This window comes from Hemibagrus wyckioides, linkage group LG13 (assembly GCF_019097595.1).
Source record: "Hemibagrus wyckioides isolate EC202008001 linkage group LG13, SWU_Hwy_1.0, whole genome shotgun sequence".
In the NCBI taxonomy this organism is placed as follows: Eukaryota; Metazoa; Chordata; class Actinopteri; order Siluriformes; family Bagridae; genus Hemibagrus; species Hemibagrus wyckioides.
Genome location: NC_080722.1, coordinates 11,586,130 through 11,604,797, shown reverse-complemented (window position 1 = coordinate 11,604,797; position 18,668 = coordinate 11,586,130). Strand labels below are relative to the sequence as shown.

Sequence of the window (18,668 nt, the reverse complement as noted above, 5' to 3'; positions counted from 1 at the left end):
GTTTTTACAACTTTTACTTGTAATGGAGTAATGTTTGACCAGTAGTATCTGTACTTTCACTCAAGTAAGGAAGTTGTGTACTTTGTCCACCTCTGAAACTATGTATAAAACATCTCTGATGCACCCACAATTTAAACTCTGGCATGTAATTGACAACATCATAAGAGACTGGCCACACCTTCTTCTTAAGTGTCACAAAATGTCTCCATGTCAGGCTGGAAAGCAGTAGAGGGATCATTATAGCTTTCAGGCTGGATGGAAATAGATTTCCGATGGCCTCACCAGTGTAGATCAATAAATTGCAGTATGCTGACGGCTGTGTGCCTGTGGCGCACATCCCAGAAGACCTGTAAACCATCCTTTCCATGTCTGTGAAGGCCTACAGCAGATTGGGCTTGTCAGGCAATGCTACCAAAACTGAGCTGACAAGCCTGTGAAGGTGCAGTCCACCACCCACTATTCCTGTTTACACTATTGAACATCATCCACTCACAAAGTTCCATCCTTTAAATTCTTCAGTAGTTTTCTCACTGAGGGCTGCAACATCAACCACGAAATCCACAACCAGATTAAACAAGCCTGTCCAGCCTTCATCTACCTACCAATGTTACCATCTATAAAGCTGTATTACTATTGTCCTAGACAGCTACAGAGCCTGGGTCACATTCAGCCGACATCTAGGGTTGCTAGAGCACTTTCATATAAGTTGCCTGCATGGAATCGTGAGGATCATGTGGTGTAAACATGTACGATATTCTAAAGTGCTCACTAGAATAGACTGCAAGAGGATGAAGGCAACTGAACACTGAATCACTGAACACAAACTGTGTTGGCTTGAGAATGTTATCGGAATGCCTCAAGATCACATGCCATGGCAAGTCCTATATGGACAGCTTTATCTGGGCCTCCATTCCTCAGGGGATCTAAAGGAGTGGTAAGAAGACCAGCTAAAAACATTACTTAGGACATGTTAAGTCAACCCCTCATGACTGCTATTAACTGTACCATTTGGAGCTCTGCCATACAGTAATAGTGTATATGGAATTGGAAAGAAATATGAAGATACTTTAAAACTAAAGGAGCTTTACTGTAATAAAATAATTTAGCATTTACTTTTGACTATAGTATGAAAAAATATTGCAATACTGCATACAAGTCCAAATGTATATACCTGTGTATTTATGTCCTGTTAAGACTATTATAAAACTATAGTCATATTTTATGGTATGATCACAGGTGTTATACTGAAACATTGAATAGACCAATTCACACATTTCAGTCAGTAATTCACACCCCATGTGTTCAGACCATGCCACATCAGCCCGACAAATTTGAGCCTGTATTTTGAGAAACATGCAGACTGTCGACTTTGTACCAACTGTACTATAGTCCAAACTCGTGCTTCAGTCCAAAGCTCAGGCTCTTGTATTGAAACACTACTACAGCACTATTGCAGATATGCAATTACATACACATATTGTATGCCTTGTAGCTACATTCACACACCCTTTTATTAATTACACTTAACATATAGAGATCTTGTAGTTATTATATTTATTATTGACTTTAGCTTGTAAGACTATTTAACACCTTCCTTCATCCCTGTCCGTGTTGTAGGTAGAAATGAATGAGCAATAACACTCATGTTTGTTGCACTAGAATGAATGCTGTGTTGGAGGCCTGCATAGCAAAAGACAGGCTGCTGTTAGTATATTTATATCTACCTTGTCACCAATATAATAACTGAAGCTGAGCGAGAGTGTAGCTATAACTAATTAATTGAGTGAAGGGTGTGTATAAAGCTAAATAAAAAGAGAGGAAATTTTCTCTTTAGACATTCGTGAATATTGTGCAGCGTAAAAAAAGACATTTGGTGCATCTTTCATGTACAGTTTATATAATGAAATATAATAATATGCAATTGCTATATTTTTGTGAATATAAAAAATATCAGAGAATAAACAATGAACCATGAAAATATGCAGCTAAAAGTGTGCTACTCTTTTTTTTAATAAATGTCAGCAAACTTACGTAGATGTGTATTTGTTTGAATAGAAGAGAGGCTTATTACACTTTAAACACATTGGGATTGTTTTGGGGTTTATATATTTTTTTAATTTACCAAAAGAATCCAGGGTAAAACAAATACCTGACATTTCCTCATTCTCAGTTGTTTCATTGAATTGGTGTGGGATTCAACTTTTATTTTTATCTTTTAGAGTGTACTGAGGAGTTTTCTTTCATTTAAATCACAATGTAGTCCATCCAGTTTTCTAAACGTACACAAGATTCTGTTTTTGTACTCAAGAGCTCAACAGGAAACACAATCCTGGTGAGAATGTTTGGAGATACACCACGGTGCTGTTCACATGTGGGGACTTTCTGGGAGAAACAATGATTGAGCAGTTTATTGAGAGTGAGGGGAAAGCTCTACAGTGGCTAGTGAAGAAATGTAACAACATGTTTCTCATGTTTTCAACAACAACAACAAGGACGATCGCTCTCATGTTTCTGAACTGCTTGAAAAGATTGATGAGGTTGTCGCTAGTAACGGTGGTGGCCATTTTGAAATGGATCAGATGATTTTGCAGGAGGTTCAAGAGAAGAGGAAGATGGCAGAAGACAAAGCTAAAAAGAGTAAATAAAAAGTGCCATGCATGTGGCAGGTAATTTTCTTTAGTAAATCTGGCAGATTCTGTGAATTAATTTGTTAACATTCATTTATCCACTTTACTAAAACTTAACATTTACTTTAACTTTACTGACTGATTGATAAATGAGTCCCAATGCTACAAATATATGTATTTACATTCAGTTTAATTATTACAGAATCATCAGGAGAGAGGATTTTCTAAAAATTTTCTACTTACTTTTCTAGAACTTTCTAAATTCTAAACATGACACATTGTGGGGTTTTTTAATGGTATTTAAATAATGAGTAAAAAAGAGAGGCTGATGAATGCCTGGCTGGTTATATCTTGTATAGCTTAAGTGAAAACAGGAAAGAAACGCAGGTTTTCTACAATGGTAAATGTAACTACTTTCCTGAACCTGATTATTTTTTTATTAGTCAAATTCCCTTTATCTTTATCACATAATATTATTCTCCAATAACCTACTGTGAGAAAGATGGAACAAGTAGTGGCAAATAACAAGAGCTGTCCTTTTCAGTTAGACAAAGAAATCTGTGAGAAATTTGAGAGGAAATTTTCTGCTGTCAGCAATCAACCCTCACAAAGGATGTTACAAGTCAGAAGGGAATGAGCTGGCCTCTACCTAACAGTAATATTTTTTTAAAGAATCATTTTTATCAAGGAAACTAAAATAATGATCTGCAGTGTTATACTACAATCTTGTTTTTTTCCTAGCAAAATTAATCGTTTTAATTGTTATTTATCAACAATTATTTTGAAGTATTTTAGAATAATGTATAATGGCATATATTAAATACATCTATTTAATTTAAAAAAATCATTCTGCTGTTTTGCCTAAATTAAAAATATAATTTTGGACTCTGTCCTCAAACTCTGTCTGATTCAACAGTGCATAAGAGCCCTGGCTTTGGCTCAGCTCTATCTCTGCAGCCTGCTCCATCATCAAGGTAGGCAAAATAATAAACATAGACAAATGTTCAGACATAAATGATACACATTCAATGGTATCTGACTAAAAGTGATATTTGCTTCAAATATAAACCAACAGGGGTGAGTCACTCAACAACTTCAATAAGAGCAGAACTCTGAGAGACCTGTCTATTCCCATACACTCAAAATCAGACCCTGACTCCAGTCTGAAATCTATAAGAGAATCAACAGAAGACAAGAGGCTGAAAACTGAGACACTGAAATAATCATAAAAAAAGAATAAAATAATTTAAGGATGTAATATATTTAAAAAAGTGTGTTTTGATGTTTTATGCAGTACAGTATGTACACTATATTGCCAAAAGTATTCGCTCACCTGCCTTGACTCGCATATGAACTTAAGTGACATCCCATTCCTAATCCATAGGGTTCAATATGACGTCGGTCCACCCTTTGCAGCTATAACAGCTTCAACTCTTCTGGGAAGGCTGTCCACAAGGTTTAGGAGTGTGTTTATGGGAATTTTTGACCATTCTTCCAGAAGCGCATTTGTGAGGTCACACACTGATGTTGGACGAGAAGGCCTGGCTCTCAGTCGCCGCTCTAATTCATCCCAAAGGTGTTCTATCGGGTTGAGGTCAGGACTCTGTGCAGGCCAGTCAAGTTAATCCACACCAGACTCTGTCATCCATGTCTTTATGGACCTTGCTTTGTGCACTGGTGCACAGTCATGTTGGAAGAGGAAGGGGCCAGCTCCAAACTGTTCCCAAAGTTGGGAGCATGGAATTGTCCAAAATGTCTTGGTATGCTGAAGCATTCAGAGTTCCTTTCACTGGAACTAAGGGGCCAAGCCCAGCTTCTGAAAAACAACCCCACACCATAATCCCCCCTCCACCAAACTTTACACTTGGCACAATGCAGTCAGACAAGTACCGTTCTCCTGGCAACCGCCAAACCCAGACTCGTCCATCAGATTGCCAGATGGAGAAGCGCGATTCGTCACTCCAGAGAACGCGTCTCCACTGCTCTAGAGTCCAGTGGCGGCGCGCTTTACACCACTGCATCCGACGCTTTGCATTGCACTTGGTGATGTATGGCTTGGATGCAGCTGCTCGGCCATGGAAACCCATTCCATGAATCTCTCTGCGCACTGTTCTTGAGGTAATCTGAAGGCCACATGAAGTTTGGAGGTCTGTAGCGATTGACTCTGCAGAAAGTTGGCGACCTCTTCACACTATGCGCCTCAGCATCCGCTGACCCCGCTCCGTCAGTTTACGTGGCCTACCACTTCGTGGCTGAGTTGCTGTCGTTCCCAAACACTTCCACGATCTTATAATACAGCTGACAGTTGACTGTGGAATATTTAGGAGCGAGGAAATTTCACGACTGGATTTGTTGCACAGGTGGCATCCTATCACAGTTCCACGCTGGAATTCACTGAGCTCCTGAGAGCGACCCATTCTTTCACAAATGTTTGTAAAAACAGTCTGCATGCCTAGGTGCTTGATTTTATACACCTGTGGCCATGGAAGTGATTGGAACACCTGACTCTGATTATTTGGATGGGTGAGCGAATACTTTTGGCAATATAGTGTATACATCAGGAATTTTATTATGGTTTACATTGTCTGTATAATTTTCTTATTATTTTGTTCCATAGTATAAGGTATTATTTAAGTGAAGAATGAATGTCAGTAAACTTTTGCAATACTAAAGTCGTTATTTTTGCCTGTTCTATATTTGTAAAATAGTAAAACCTATAAGTATATACACAGTATGTATGTATATAAGTAAAATCTCAGAATTTATAAAGAGGTACTTGTTATAAATCCTACATGATTTGATATGTTGTGACCAACAAAGGGAGATATGCTACAGGAAATATGGCTCTATTTTACCACAACTGAAATGTGCTTTTATTATTATTACTACTACTACTGCTACTAGCTGCACATATGGTTCCTCTTGTACATTAGCAATGAGAGAATGTAAATTTTGTCAAATATCTTACTTGTATAATAAAGTAAACTTTGGCAGACAGAATATGTTTTCTGATTTAGTAGGTTATGCAGTTAGGAAACTGCCAAACCATTCTGAACATAATATGACAAATCCACTATTCATCTGCAGTCATTTTGGTTTTATATATGCAGGCGATTCTGCTTAAAGGTCAAATGCCCTCATGGTGATGTGATGCAAATATTGTGGTAGTGTGGTAGGTAGAAGTTGCATGTGTGGAAGGTCATTGCGCTCATTAAGTTTTAGCCAATCGGAAGATGCCCTGGAGGGTATAAAAACTGAGAGGGTCTTTGGCTTCGTATGCGTCATCATTGGTGGACCGTGACGTCATCGACATGCTATTGTTTGATGCTAGGAACCGCTGGTGGACACGAGAGACGGTATGGCACTGTGTTGTGGGTTCTTTCTAAATTAAGACAATCGGATGCTTACTGCATGCTTGTTTTAGTTTCGTAGGGAGGCTTGAATATTCAGGCGACGGGTTGCCTTTTGTTTCATGCTAGAGGAGCCTGCTGTCTGTCCCTTTACTATATATCCTGGAAGTGCACAACGGTATGTATAATTTCTCGATGTCTTGTGCTATCGCTACAGCGAAACTAACATCTTTAATTTGTTTAAGGAGTGCAAGAGTTGAGTTCCACATACCTGGGTGCTCCACGTTCTACATTGGGTTTTATACCAGCGTCCAAGTGTTTGGAAGTGCACCACATGGACGGTATCCTTGTTTAGCCAACATGCTGCTTTAATACATGTTTTGCTGTTTAATCGACACGTGAATTGAATCTGATCCTCCAAGTTAATGTGATGCTAAATTAAATGTGGATTGGTACACTGGCTTTAAAAGGTGAATTCCTTGTTTGTGCAAAACCCTCATAACCAGTGACTGAACTGTAATACTCTTTTAAGGGGCTTCTAATTCTGACATTAGTGTTGCTGTTTTACATTTTATTTTATTTTTTGTTATTTTCATTAAGATTAATTATTTTCCTTTTTTTTGTTATTTTCCTGTATTTAAGGTTGTTTCCTTTTTTGGGGGGATTTTGTCTCTTAGTAGACAAATCCCATATTGTAGTTAATTTCTTTATTTCTATATGTACGCTGTTTGTTTTGGGGTGGACAACCAAGTCATTAAGTTATCCATCCGTTGTAATTTTTCCATCTGTTGGTTTTCTTTGTTTTAATTTGTATCTCTTGTGTTGGCAGGGATTGTGGCTGCTCTTTGGTTCAGTGCTTCCTACACGGGTGTCGTGCTCCTTGGGAGGTGGTTGTGAGTGCACTGGGTGTATGTGTGTATTAATAATGGAGACTGAAGTGTTCTATCTTACTTGCGAATAGAGCCTGTCTGCGTCCATCTGTCATTAAGAGATGCAGTTTTAGAAGTTTGAGTGTGAAATCAGTGAATGAACTTGGTTTTATTGTTTTACATTATATTTTCTCTCCCTAAATAAACTATATTCTTGTATGGACCCTTACTGTCTCTGACCCTGTGTGCCAAACGAATCTGTGCGAGCCTTGTTGGGCTCTGCTAATTTTCTAGGGCGGTGCCCAAGGGGCGTAGTCGGAAATTCAATGTTGGTTTTCATCTTTATCTATATTGAACTTAATTTTTACATTCGAGTCTTTATTTTGTTACCCACCACGGACGCCACACATGCTTGCTTCTCGCTTACAGCCTGCTTCTGCTGGCTAGCCTTTGTGGCGACCTGGGAAGCAGTTTTTGCACAAATCTCCCCTTGGGAGTAAACACACTCTCCTCAACCAAGACTCCTGCCCACTGCAGCTACACACAGTAACATGGTTGGGAATCTCAGAGCTGCAGTGGTCCCCAAAGGTTGTTTGTGGCCTGCAGTTTCTCTTATTTTTAAGTATCAGCAAACTTGTGTGTAGATGTGTATGTATTTGATGTGATGAAAGGTTCATTACACATGAGACACATTGGGATTGTTGTGTGGTTTGTATTTTTTTTTAATCTACCAAATCTCCATTTCATTGTCACTTTTATGCTGCTTTTTGCACAATTACTTTGGTATTTGAACAAATAATACCTTTGCACTGTCACTGTTACATATAAAATTGGACAGCAAGGGTGCACTGCAATTAACCTCATTTCTCTTATTTGTGCATACTGACTATTTGTAAGATAGACTGTGCAATTTACAACCTGTCTTTGTGTTACTGTCTCCATTGCTGCTGGATATCTGGAATTTCCTTCGGGATCAATAAAGTATCTATCTATCTATCGGCAAAAAAAGCATCATTCTCAGTTGTTTCGTTTATGTGGTTCTGTCAGTTTTCATTGTAGGAGTCACATGACTCAACTACTTTTCCTTTTTCTCACAAAGAAGTCCATCCAGTTTTTCCTGAATGCACACAGGTTCTGTGTTTATTCTCTCTTCATTTCTCACTGCTGTGTGTGAGGAGAGGTTGCGTCCTACAGCTCAGATACAGGTAAATTTTTTTTATTTATTTTTTTTTACTTGCTTTCTTTTGTTTAAACCAAATATACATATATTCAAAATGTGATTGAAGGGATGTCACTTTTATCTCTCGGTCATGGCTTCAGGTGCATACATGTAGAGAGTGTAATGGTGGAGGATGTCCTCCTGAAAATCGGAGAAAAAGATCAGATCGCTTTCTGTAAAAGCGTTTTTGAAAAGGTGAATGCCTTGTTAATCAGCTCTTAGTGAGTGGAATTATAATAAATTATAATGTAAGTAAATCCTTCACCACTGTTTGCCACTGTTTAAGAGATATTATTAAAAACTTTCTGTGAACTCTTAAGATCGTGATAATAGCTAGTTCTTTTAAAATAATATAAATGGGCTTTAAACACCCGGAATTAAATAATGTCATGTCTTAAAATGACAAGTATTCATGTCCTTGACTCTCCTGAAAACATGTTCGAGATCTCCTTCCATCTGAAGCATAGAGGGAGAACTTGGTGTATGTGTGACAGGGGAGAACAGCAATATATTACAGGGCAGTCTTTTTTTCTTTGTAACTAATCAGTAGCCGACTACACCACCTGGACTTTTTTTTTTTTACAGAGACCCAGAACTCAATTTATCCCTTTCTGTTCACCAATTTGAACTCAGTACCACTCAAATTTTCCACAGAGGGTGAGGCATCAACAGACACTCAAGGAGTATAAACACATAACAAGCTTTTATTTACCAGAAAACATGGAAAAACTTTAAAAATAGCAAACATATAAAAAGGAATGATTCGCGGAAAAGGTGCAGTCCATAAGCAGTCTATAAGCAGTCTGTGTATGATGTCTTTCTGGCCAGCAGCAATAGTCCTGGTTTAGTCCCAACTCAACAGGTTCTCCCAGATCACCTCACCACTAGGGAAAGGTAAACTCTACTTATACACTTGAAGCGATGTCAAATAAGTTCAGGTCTTAATTCATCAAACTGCCTGGAATGGATCAAATACTAAAAACGGTACTCACAATATGACTGGGCAGCCATGTGTCAACAACCACTAGAATATTTTGACAAAGGTTGCCTAGACGTCCTAGGGTCAGGAAAGGACACCACGATTGGATTAAGTGGGGCCTTACCATTATTCCATGCCTTCTGCAAGCCAGAGAGTGTCCATGCGAGCCCTGCGTGTGTTAATGCCTCATGGTATCTTCTCGTCTGGAGGCTGGGCAAATGATCTGGAAATGCAACTCCTGTGAACTCAGGTCATTCATTCTCTTGTACAACAGCCCATCTCGGAGCACAAGCTTAGAACTTAGAGTTAATGTGGTCAACGTTTCCTCAATTCGAGGGAGTGGAAAGTCATCTTTGTGAATGCATTCAACTTCCTGTAATCAACCCAAAATTGCCAACTTCCATCGTTCTTATTGACCATGACTACCGGAGCTGCCCATGGGCTATTACACTCAGAAATGTCTCCCCTTTCTAGCATACCTGTCAGTAAAAGCTTCATCTCCTTATACATCATTGGAGGAAGAGGGCAAACATCTTTAAATGGGCATACATCTTTAAAGCCCTCACCATCAGGCCTTCCTCCATCCCCATCAATAACTGTTCCTTCAACTGATCTTCAACAAGGGTTCCCTCTCAGCTGTGCCACTGCAACCTACAAAACAATTCTCTCAAATGCAAAACAAAAACTTTAAAAGGCTCATCTGACATCTGCTTACAAATGAAAAACTCTGATACCGACACAGTCGGACATGGATCCTACCATTTTTAATTACAGCCACAGTCCGTGCTGCAGAAAACTTTTTTTTTCACTCCATCCGACTAATCCAGGGGTTCCACTAAGATACAATAGTTGCAATTCTGCAGTCCCATTTGGGCATACCCCCACAAAATCATCTCACTTTGAGGTGGAATCCATATCTTGTGATGACTGGCTGGCCACACATAGCCTAGAACTCTATGATCCTGGGTACAAGCAGCAATGTTCTGACATGTCGCCATAACCTACATCCACACTCACTGTTCTGTAGGGCTCTGGAAAGAGAACGTCTGATTTGGGCCATGAAAAAGGGCACACCAACATGATCAAATCACATTCATTCCAATAATTAGAGGGTTAGTGGAAAATTCATCCTTCACCATAACACCTCACTCTGGAAGTCGGATGCCTGCCACAAAAAATTTATATGTAGGGAACTTCTCGTCTAACATACTCTGTTGCGTTAAAGTTATTTGTGTATCTAACTGTGTCTAACAAGCCTTTACAGGGAATATTCTGAATCAAAACATCCACCATAGGGCAATCAGCAATAAAGGAGTGTTTGGTCCCTTGGATATTAATTGAAGTACATAGCCCTGCAGTTTGGACCTCTATAACAGGGCAGTATAGTTGTACAGATCCAAACTGTAGGAATTGCAGGGGTAGGAGGCCTCAGCTCCTTCATCACTTCTTGAGTCAGCTCTCGAATTTGTCCCTTGACTGCCTTCAAGATCTTGCTTTTCAACTCAGCTATCCAGAATGAGAATTACATACATCAGACAGGCATACAGCAGCACAAGTAGTCTCATACGTTGGTTGGCCATACGTCTTCTTCAAGGACAGGGCCTCCTGGTGCAGTTCAGCAAATGTTCCATCTAAGTTGCGATGGGCATACATCTTTAAAGCCCTCAACATCAGGCCTTCCTCCATCCCCATCAATAACTGTTCCTTCAACTGATCTTTAACAAGGGTTCCCTCTCAGCTGTGCCACTGCAACCTACAAAACAATTCTCTCAAATGCAAAACAAAAACTTTAAAAGGCTCATCTGACATCTGCTTACAAATGAAAAAATGTGACCTAAAAACAACGGACACGGCAAACAGACTTCTCCAGCATACCTTGATCAAGTTGCAACCCCACCCAAAGCGCCTAATAAAATCTTAACTTTTTCTTGAGGCATTTCTTGAGCCTCTAAGAGACCTTGAATTTTGCTCCTTCCAATCTACATCTCTCAATTCACTACTATCCCCACTGAATTTGGGAACCCAGGGAGCACCAGGGAAAACTGGCATCATCATTTTTACAGTTACTTATTTTGATCTACCACTTGAGTGTCAAAAGATGTCCTCCAGCCCTCACACAGGTTTAAAGAACCTGCCAACTATGCCAAATGTGACTAAGGGGAGAGCACCAATATATTTCAGGGCAGTTTCTTTCTTTAACTAATCAGTAGCTGACTACACCACCTTGGATTTTTTTTTTACTAAGATCCAGGACTCAATTTATCCCTTTCTGTTGACCAATTTGAACTCAGTACCACTCAAATTCTCCACAGAGGGTGAGGCTTCCACAGACACTCAAGGAATAAAATCACATAACAAGCATTTATTTGCTAGAAAACATAATTTCTAAAATAGTCCTGTTTTAGTCCCAACTCAACAGGTACTCCCAGATCACATCACCACTATGGAAAGATAAAACAAAACACTGCCAGTATCTCCAGCCCACTTCACATATAAAAAGATACTATTACTATACTCTTGTGTACACAGTCCCACCCCAAGCCAGTGTCACAGGCCTATAGGCTAGGATGTTGGCAATGAATTTCTGTCATAGTCTCCACTTATACACTTTAAGTGATGTCAAATAAGCTTAGTCTTCATCCATGAAACTGCCTGGAATGGATCAAATACTAAAAATGGTACTCACAATATGACTGGGCAGCCATGATCTTCCCAGTCCTGTTGAAATCCCTCGTTGTAACAACTTTCAGTCATCGTCGTGCTCACTGCACCTCAGCTCACTTGTACTCCCGCTAACTCGTCTGCTCAGCTCACGCCGGTTTGTCTGTTGTCGCCACCACTGTGGCACTCTCGCTCGGCAGTCTGGAACTCTCATGCTGGCATCCTCTCACCCATATGCTCCTTTAGCCATCCCTCGTCTTCTTCACCAGACAGCCTCTGACAGGCAAACAGGCAAAGGTGTTTTGTTTTTCATTATCTAAAGTCAGACTTGAATATGCATACTGTGAGTTTGTGGGGAAACTGCCAGTGTTTATACATACTTGGAGCATAAAGAGATTGTAGTGTGTGCTTTACAAAGAAAATAAGGAGTTACTCTTGAATTTAAAATCATGTGCCATGTTATATTCTATTGAGGAGAAGGGTTTACCCCATTTATTTATTTATCTTTTTTTCATGTTAACATATAAATAATTATTGTTGTTTGGCTTTTTATATCAGTGGTTTAGTATAAGTTTTGTCTTAGCTTTCTGACTGACCCAATAAAGGTGGTTTTTACTCAAACTCAAAACTCCCTCTCTCTCTCTCTCTCTCTCTCGCCTGCTTGTTCTCTCTCTCTCTTTCCCCCTTCTTTCTCTATGAATAAAATGCTATATTTTTGTCACCTTTTTTCTTTTTTCTTAATCTTTTTATTTTGAAGACGTGATCGTGTACATTAAAACAATCCTGACTGCTTGTTTGTGTCTGTTTCTCTCTTTCCCTCCTTTTCTCTCCCTCCTCCTCTCTACATATAAAAAGCTATATTTTTGTCTCCTTTTATCTTTTTTTTTTCATTAAAACAGTCTTGAGTGCTTTTTTGCCCAGCTCTAAATTTGGAGTGTGAACATATTTCTAGGTTGTGACAGCACGAAGAATGGCTTCAATTGGAGACCCACCTCAAGAATCAGGTGAATTTCACAGATTATTCGTGAACATTGATCAACTGTAATTGTTTCTCTGATCATGTAACTGTTTCTTAATATCACAGTGCTGAAACAGATTAGGGATTGTATTTCACTGATCTGCACAAAATATGATTTAAAGGAAAAATCACGGTGCAACCATTTGCATTTCAGTCAGATTTAGTTGCATGGTGTCCAGCTGTTATGAGAAAAACTTTCATGTGATCTAAATATAAATGAACCTGTTCCTGAAAGAGGAATGTTGGAAATGTTAGACAACTAACGTTATTTTGCTTTATAGTTAAGCTCAAGCAGCTAACCAAACCCTTCCAGAACAGTTCTGAAATTCAGACATAGAAAATTTGAGAAGAAACAAAGAAAAGAGAATCAAAACTACAATTGTGGGTACAAGAAAGTACACCATCCTTCAATTATAATTATAACATGAACATAATTTTTAATAATGGTTTATTTATCAGCACCTAAATAACTATTCTGTGGCCCTCACCAACTTCTAAAAACAAAAAAGAAAAAGAAAACCAACATTCAAAGACCTTTTTCAATAAAATGCTGGCAAAAAGAATATGAATATTTATCATTAGTTATTTGAGTAAATCTGATTAATTTCTGGGTGGTTCAATAGATTTGCAAGTCATTATATATTGTTCTGTTTAGATGCTGTAACAAAAGGATGTGTTTATGTTTAGTTCATTGTATTGTCATTAGAATGACAGGCCAAATGACAAAAGATTACATAACTGACTAGAAATTTCACATCTCTCTCAGATCTGAGGATTATCATAATTGGACCCAGTGAGGTTGATGTGGCTTCAATTGGAAACATCATCCTTGGGAGAGAGGTGTTTGGATCTCAGAGTAGCAAGTGCATAAAGAGGGATGGAGAGATAGCTGGTAGAAAATTAACAGTAGTAGTCACACCTAATCGATGGTCCAGACTTCCACTGATTGACACAGTAAAGCGTGATAAGCAAGAGCTAATGCTCAGCATGCTTCTGTGTGATCCTGGACCTCATGCCATCCTTCTAGCCATTGGTGAGGAGGAGGTCACAAAGGCTATGGCTATCTCAATGAAGGAACACATGGAGCTTCTTGGCCAGGAAGTTTGGGATCATACAATATTATTATACTCTTCTGACAACCAGCAAGAAAAATGTGTAAAGGGATCAGGAGCAGCTTTCAAGAGGATTACAGATAAATGTGGAGACAGATATCATGTTCTCAGCAACACAGACCATGGTGACAGAATTCAGGTCACAGAGCTACTGAAGAAGATAGATGAGATGCTACAGAAAAACAAAGGCAAACACTGTGAGATACACAGGAAGATCTACCTTGTACAGAAATGGAGGGAAGCTGAAGATAATCGAGCAGAACAAAGACTACTAATGACTCAGAAGCACAGAAAAATGCTGAGATCAAAAATGGGTCAGTAGAATATTATATATTTGTTATAATTTTGATTTAAAATTGTTGGTAAATCAGACATATAAATCATACATCCTGTCTGTAGGATATAAGATTTAGATATTTTTACAAATAGCTCTTATTGGTAGAAAAAACAAGTTAACCTGCTTTAGAGAAGGGATGTGCGCTCCACCACCATGTGGAGTTATCTGATAGGATGCAGCTCAATAATTTGCAACTCCAAAGACTTCTCTAGCAATTGTTGTTTTAAGGGAAGGTGGTGCTAGCCCCTCGACCAACTCTCCTACTTCCTCAATTGCAATGACTAAATAAACTCTAAAGATATAAAATTTCTGTTATCATCATGTCAGTATTAGTTATTGATTACAGTAATCATAACACTTCCCAAACACTAGGTTTAAGATCACAGCCTCAGCCTTGTCTTTTAGTGACAGTTAGCCGCCACTGATTGTTATATAATGTAAGCTTTGATGATCAATGCCACAGTTACTGTACTCATTCTCTGAAATCAGTACACAACACAGAGCCTGCAGCACATGCTAGCTGGGTAAAGTTATCTAGACATATAAAAACTTCTGTAATCACATCTATTACAGTACAATTGTACACTGCAGCTTTAACATAAAACAAATAGCCAGCTTATGTTAGCTTATGTCATAGTGTTTCCTTATGATTTAATGCAGAATAATGAGATTTATAATTATCTTGATTCTATTTTGCTCTTTATTTTTATTTTATTTTTAGTAAGCACAAGCCACAGTTTTGAGGTCAGAGTTTTGCTAACAGGTTATCAGTTTTCTGGAAAGAGCTCAACAGGAAACACAATCCTTGCACAGGAGGCATTTATGACATTTCCCAAAAGGAGGATGTCAAAGTGTGTAAAAAGTGAAGGAGACGTTCAAGGAAGGCATGTTACTGTAGTGGATATTCCAGGCCGTTGGAGAATTCACCCATTCGCATACACTACTGAGCTTTGCAAGCAGGACATAGTGCTTAGTGTAACTCAGTGTCCACCAGGCCCCCACATTGTGCTTGTGCTTGTCCGTTTAGACACTTCATTCACTGAAATGAACAGAAGGACAATGGAGTGCCACTTTCAGCTTTTTGGTGAGAATGTTTGGAGATACACCATGGTGCTGTTCACATGTGGGGACTTTCTGGGAGAAACAACGATTGAGCAGTTCATTGAGAGTCAAGGGAAAGCTCTCCAGTGGCTAGTGAAGAAATGTAACAACATGTACCATGTGTTCAACAACAACAAGAAGGACGATCGCTCTCAGGTTTCTGAACTGCTTGAAAAGATTGATGAGGTTGTTGCTAGTAACGGTGGTGGCCATTTTGAAATGGATCAGATGATTTTGCAGGAGGTTCAAGAGAAGAGGAAGATTGCAGAAGACAAAGCTAAAAAGAGGAGACTGAAGACACAAGAGGAGAAAAGAGGAGCAACTGGTTCAGAATCTGAAAAAGGTAACAAATCATTGCAAATTGGTTTTCATCTGTTCTTAAAGTCACATGAATACAATGGGGCTCATTTATCAAGCAGGATATGAAGAGATTTATTCATAGTTCATTTGTAGGAGCATTAACATTAAAAATCTGGTATTCATGGGCATTGAAGAGAGGTGAGAATTCAGTGAACATATATTCAGTTTAATTATTAGAGTCATCAGGAGAAACAGCTTTCACAGGACTTTCTAGATCCTAAACATGGCACATTGCTGTTTTTTAAAGTATACTTAAAGAAAGAGAAAAAAGTGGAGGCTCATAAATAAATGGTTTATAGCTCATATAGCAAGTGAAAACAGGAATGAAACATAGGGTTTCAACAACATTATATCTAAGTACAAACTAATAAAAAAAGATAAATGAGAATTTCATGAATGAGAAATATTAATTTCTGAATATTTCTGTTTGCTTACAGAAGCCTTGTCTAGTGATCCTGAGGTCAACATTGTGCTAATTGGTTATAGAAGAGCTGGAAAGACCACAGTTGGAAACATTATGTTAGGCAAAAACAGTTTTTCCAGACAAAAGACTTTTCAGAGTGAGCAGCAGCATGGACTAGTAGCAGGAAGACAGGTTGTTGTAGTAGACACTCCAGGCTGGGACTGGGACCATGATTTGGAGGAAACACCTGAACTTGACTGGCAGATAGTAGAGAGTGTTCATACTCATTGTTCCAAAGATGCACCTGTTGTTTTCCTTCTGGTTGTGCGAGCAGCTTTTCCCTTCAAAGAGGTGAACAAACTCATTACTGAAGAATATCTGCAACTTCTTGGTGACTCTGTCTGGAATCACACCATAGTGCTGTTCACCACTGGAGGCTGGATGGAAGACATAGACATAGAACTGCACATTGAGAGTGAAGGGGATGCGCTGCAGTGGCTTGTAGAAAAATGTGGGAACAGGTACCATGTTTTGGACACTAAAGAGAAGAAAGAAGACGTGCAAGTCCCTGAGCTGATGAGAATGATCGAACAAGTAGTGGCAAAAAACAAGAGCTGTCCTTTTCAGTTAGACAAAGAAATCTGTGAGAGATTTGAGAGGAAATGTTCCACTGTCAGCAATCAACCCTCACAAAGGATGTTACAAGTCAGAGAGGAATATGGCAGCATGAGCCAGTTTCGACCTAAAAGTATGTCATTTTAAAAAAATTAATTTTTATCAAGAAAATTAAAATAAAGATGTCCTAACCAAATGAATAGTTTTAATTGTGTTATTTGTAGACATTCTTTTTAAAGTTTCATGTATGAGAAATTCGACAAAAAGGAATTGACAAACAAGACCTTTCCATCAACCCTGGGCCCTAAAGGGCTACAGATTTGTGTTTTATATGTAGATGTATTTTAGAATAATGTATATATCATACATTAAATCAAAATAAATAAATCTATCGTTCTGCTGTTTTGCCTTGAATTAAAAATGCTATTTTGGATTTCCTAACAGTCATTAATGAAACTCTGTCTGATTCAACAGTGGATGATGGCTATGATGATGATGATAAAAGTTCTGGCTATTCCTCAGCTAATTCTCTGCAAACTGAGACTTCAACCACTCCATTATTAAGGTAGGCAACATAATAAATTGAATATGTTCAGACACATAAATGATTCACATTTGTTCAATTCACATTTCTGAAGCTGATGTTTGCTTCAAATATAAATCAACAGGGGTGAGACAGACACCAGTCTGGAATCTATAAGAGAATCAGCAGAAGACAAGAGGCTGAAAACTGAGACACTGAAATTAACAATAAAAAAGGAACTGTGAAAGGACTAAAAGCAGCATCAGTCACAAATACAAAGTAAATGCACTGGATGAACTGACATTTTTATTATGTGTAATTTGATCCAGTGACAGATGATTAAGTAGGAAATGCAGCATCTAATAATAAACTATTAGCAACAACAAGTGATAAAAATCTACCACCGTATTCTACTCAATATTATATGTAGTCATTTTGGCTTTCCTGTATGTGCAATAAAATAATTAATGTTTTAATTAATTAATGTTAAAAACCTTTTTAAAATGTGATTGTATTAGTATTTTAAACAGTATTTATGCTTCAGTAGAAACATTATAGTGGATTACATAATATGTATACTTTTCTTATTACTCGCATAACCTCAATATAAAGTTTTATCTAAGTGAAGAATTAATGTCAGTAAACGTTTGTAATACTAAAGTCAGAATTTATACCTTTTTATATATTTGTAAAGCAGAGAAACCTGCAAACCATGTACTCAGAATACATAGTTACTTAGAAATGTCTTGATATGTTGTGACCAATAGAGGGAGACATGCTACAGGAAATAGGGCTCTATGTTCTCACACGACATGTGCTGTTATTATTATTATTGTTATTACTACTGCTGCTGTTACTACTATTACTACTACTACTACTACTTGCACATATTATTCATATTGTACTTTAGCAATGAGATCATGTAACGTTTGTCAAATATCTTAACTGAATAACAAATGAAACTTTGGCAGACAAAATATGTTTCTGATTTGAACTGCCAAAACATTATAAATATCATTTGTAATAAGGCAAATCCACTATTCGTCTGCAGTCATTTTGGTTTTATGTATGCGGGTGATTCTGTTTAAAGGTCAAATGTTTGTGTAGGTGGAACATGGCATTTTGACTTGAGAAGTATTTTAATGCTTGGGAACAGTAACTGTTCTACAAGACTGTGTGATGGTGAGGAGAGATCTACAGTCCACTACTACTCAGGATTAGTGCGAGTATTTTTACGTTAACACACTGCTTATTCACTGTCTGAATTAATATACCAATCAATAAACGTTAATTTAAACTGCACCACCATTTTTCTGCTTTATTGTGTTAATGTTTCTACACCAAAATTCATTTGTATTTCCTGGCAATCAGAATATTTTTTTAATCAAAATACATCAATAAATAATAAATGTGGGAGCAAAATTTATTCAGTTATATTACACAAAGCTTTATAACAGTTAGATTAGCCCACATCACAAAACCTACTTGAATTAT

At 38.0% G+C, this 18,668-nt stretch overlaps 1 protein-coding gene and 1 long non-coding RNA gene across 3 annotated transcripts; both read left to right on the top strand.

Annotated features, from left to right (window-relative positions):
* The first annotated feature begins 5,814 nt into the window (after positions 1 to 5,814).
* LOC131363962 (uncharacterized) lies at positions 5,815 to 7,070 on the top strand. 2 transcript variants are annotated; one of them, XR_009206406.1, is made up of 3 exons: positions 5,895 to 5,983; positions 6,052 to 6,155; positions 6,807 to 7,070. It is a non-coding gene; the product is annotated as an uncharacterized LOC131363962 (long non-coding RNA). The 2 variants fall into 2 exon arrangements; XR_009206407.1 differs by having other exon boundaries at positions 5,815 to 5,983; positions 6,052 to 7,070.
* Positions 7,071 to 7,934: 864 nt separating this feature from the next.
* LOC131363959 (GTPase IMAP family member 8-like) lies at positions 7,935 to 18,466 on the top strand. The gene is made up of 7 exons (XM_058406963.1): positions 7,935 to 8,051; positions 12,658 to 12,709; positions 13,490 to 14,149; positions 14,894 to 15,616; positions 16,071 to 16,784; positions 17,126 to 17,216; positions 17,320 to 18,466. The coding sequence occupies exons 1-7, from the start codon at positions 7,968 to 7,970 to the stop codon at positions 17,417 to 17,419; spliced, it is 2,424 nt and encodes an 807-aa protein (XP_058262946.1). The 5' UTR covers positions 7,935 to 7,967; the 3' UTR covers positions 17,420 to 18,466.
* Positions 18,467 to 18,668: the final 202 nt, after the last annotated feature.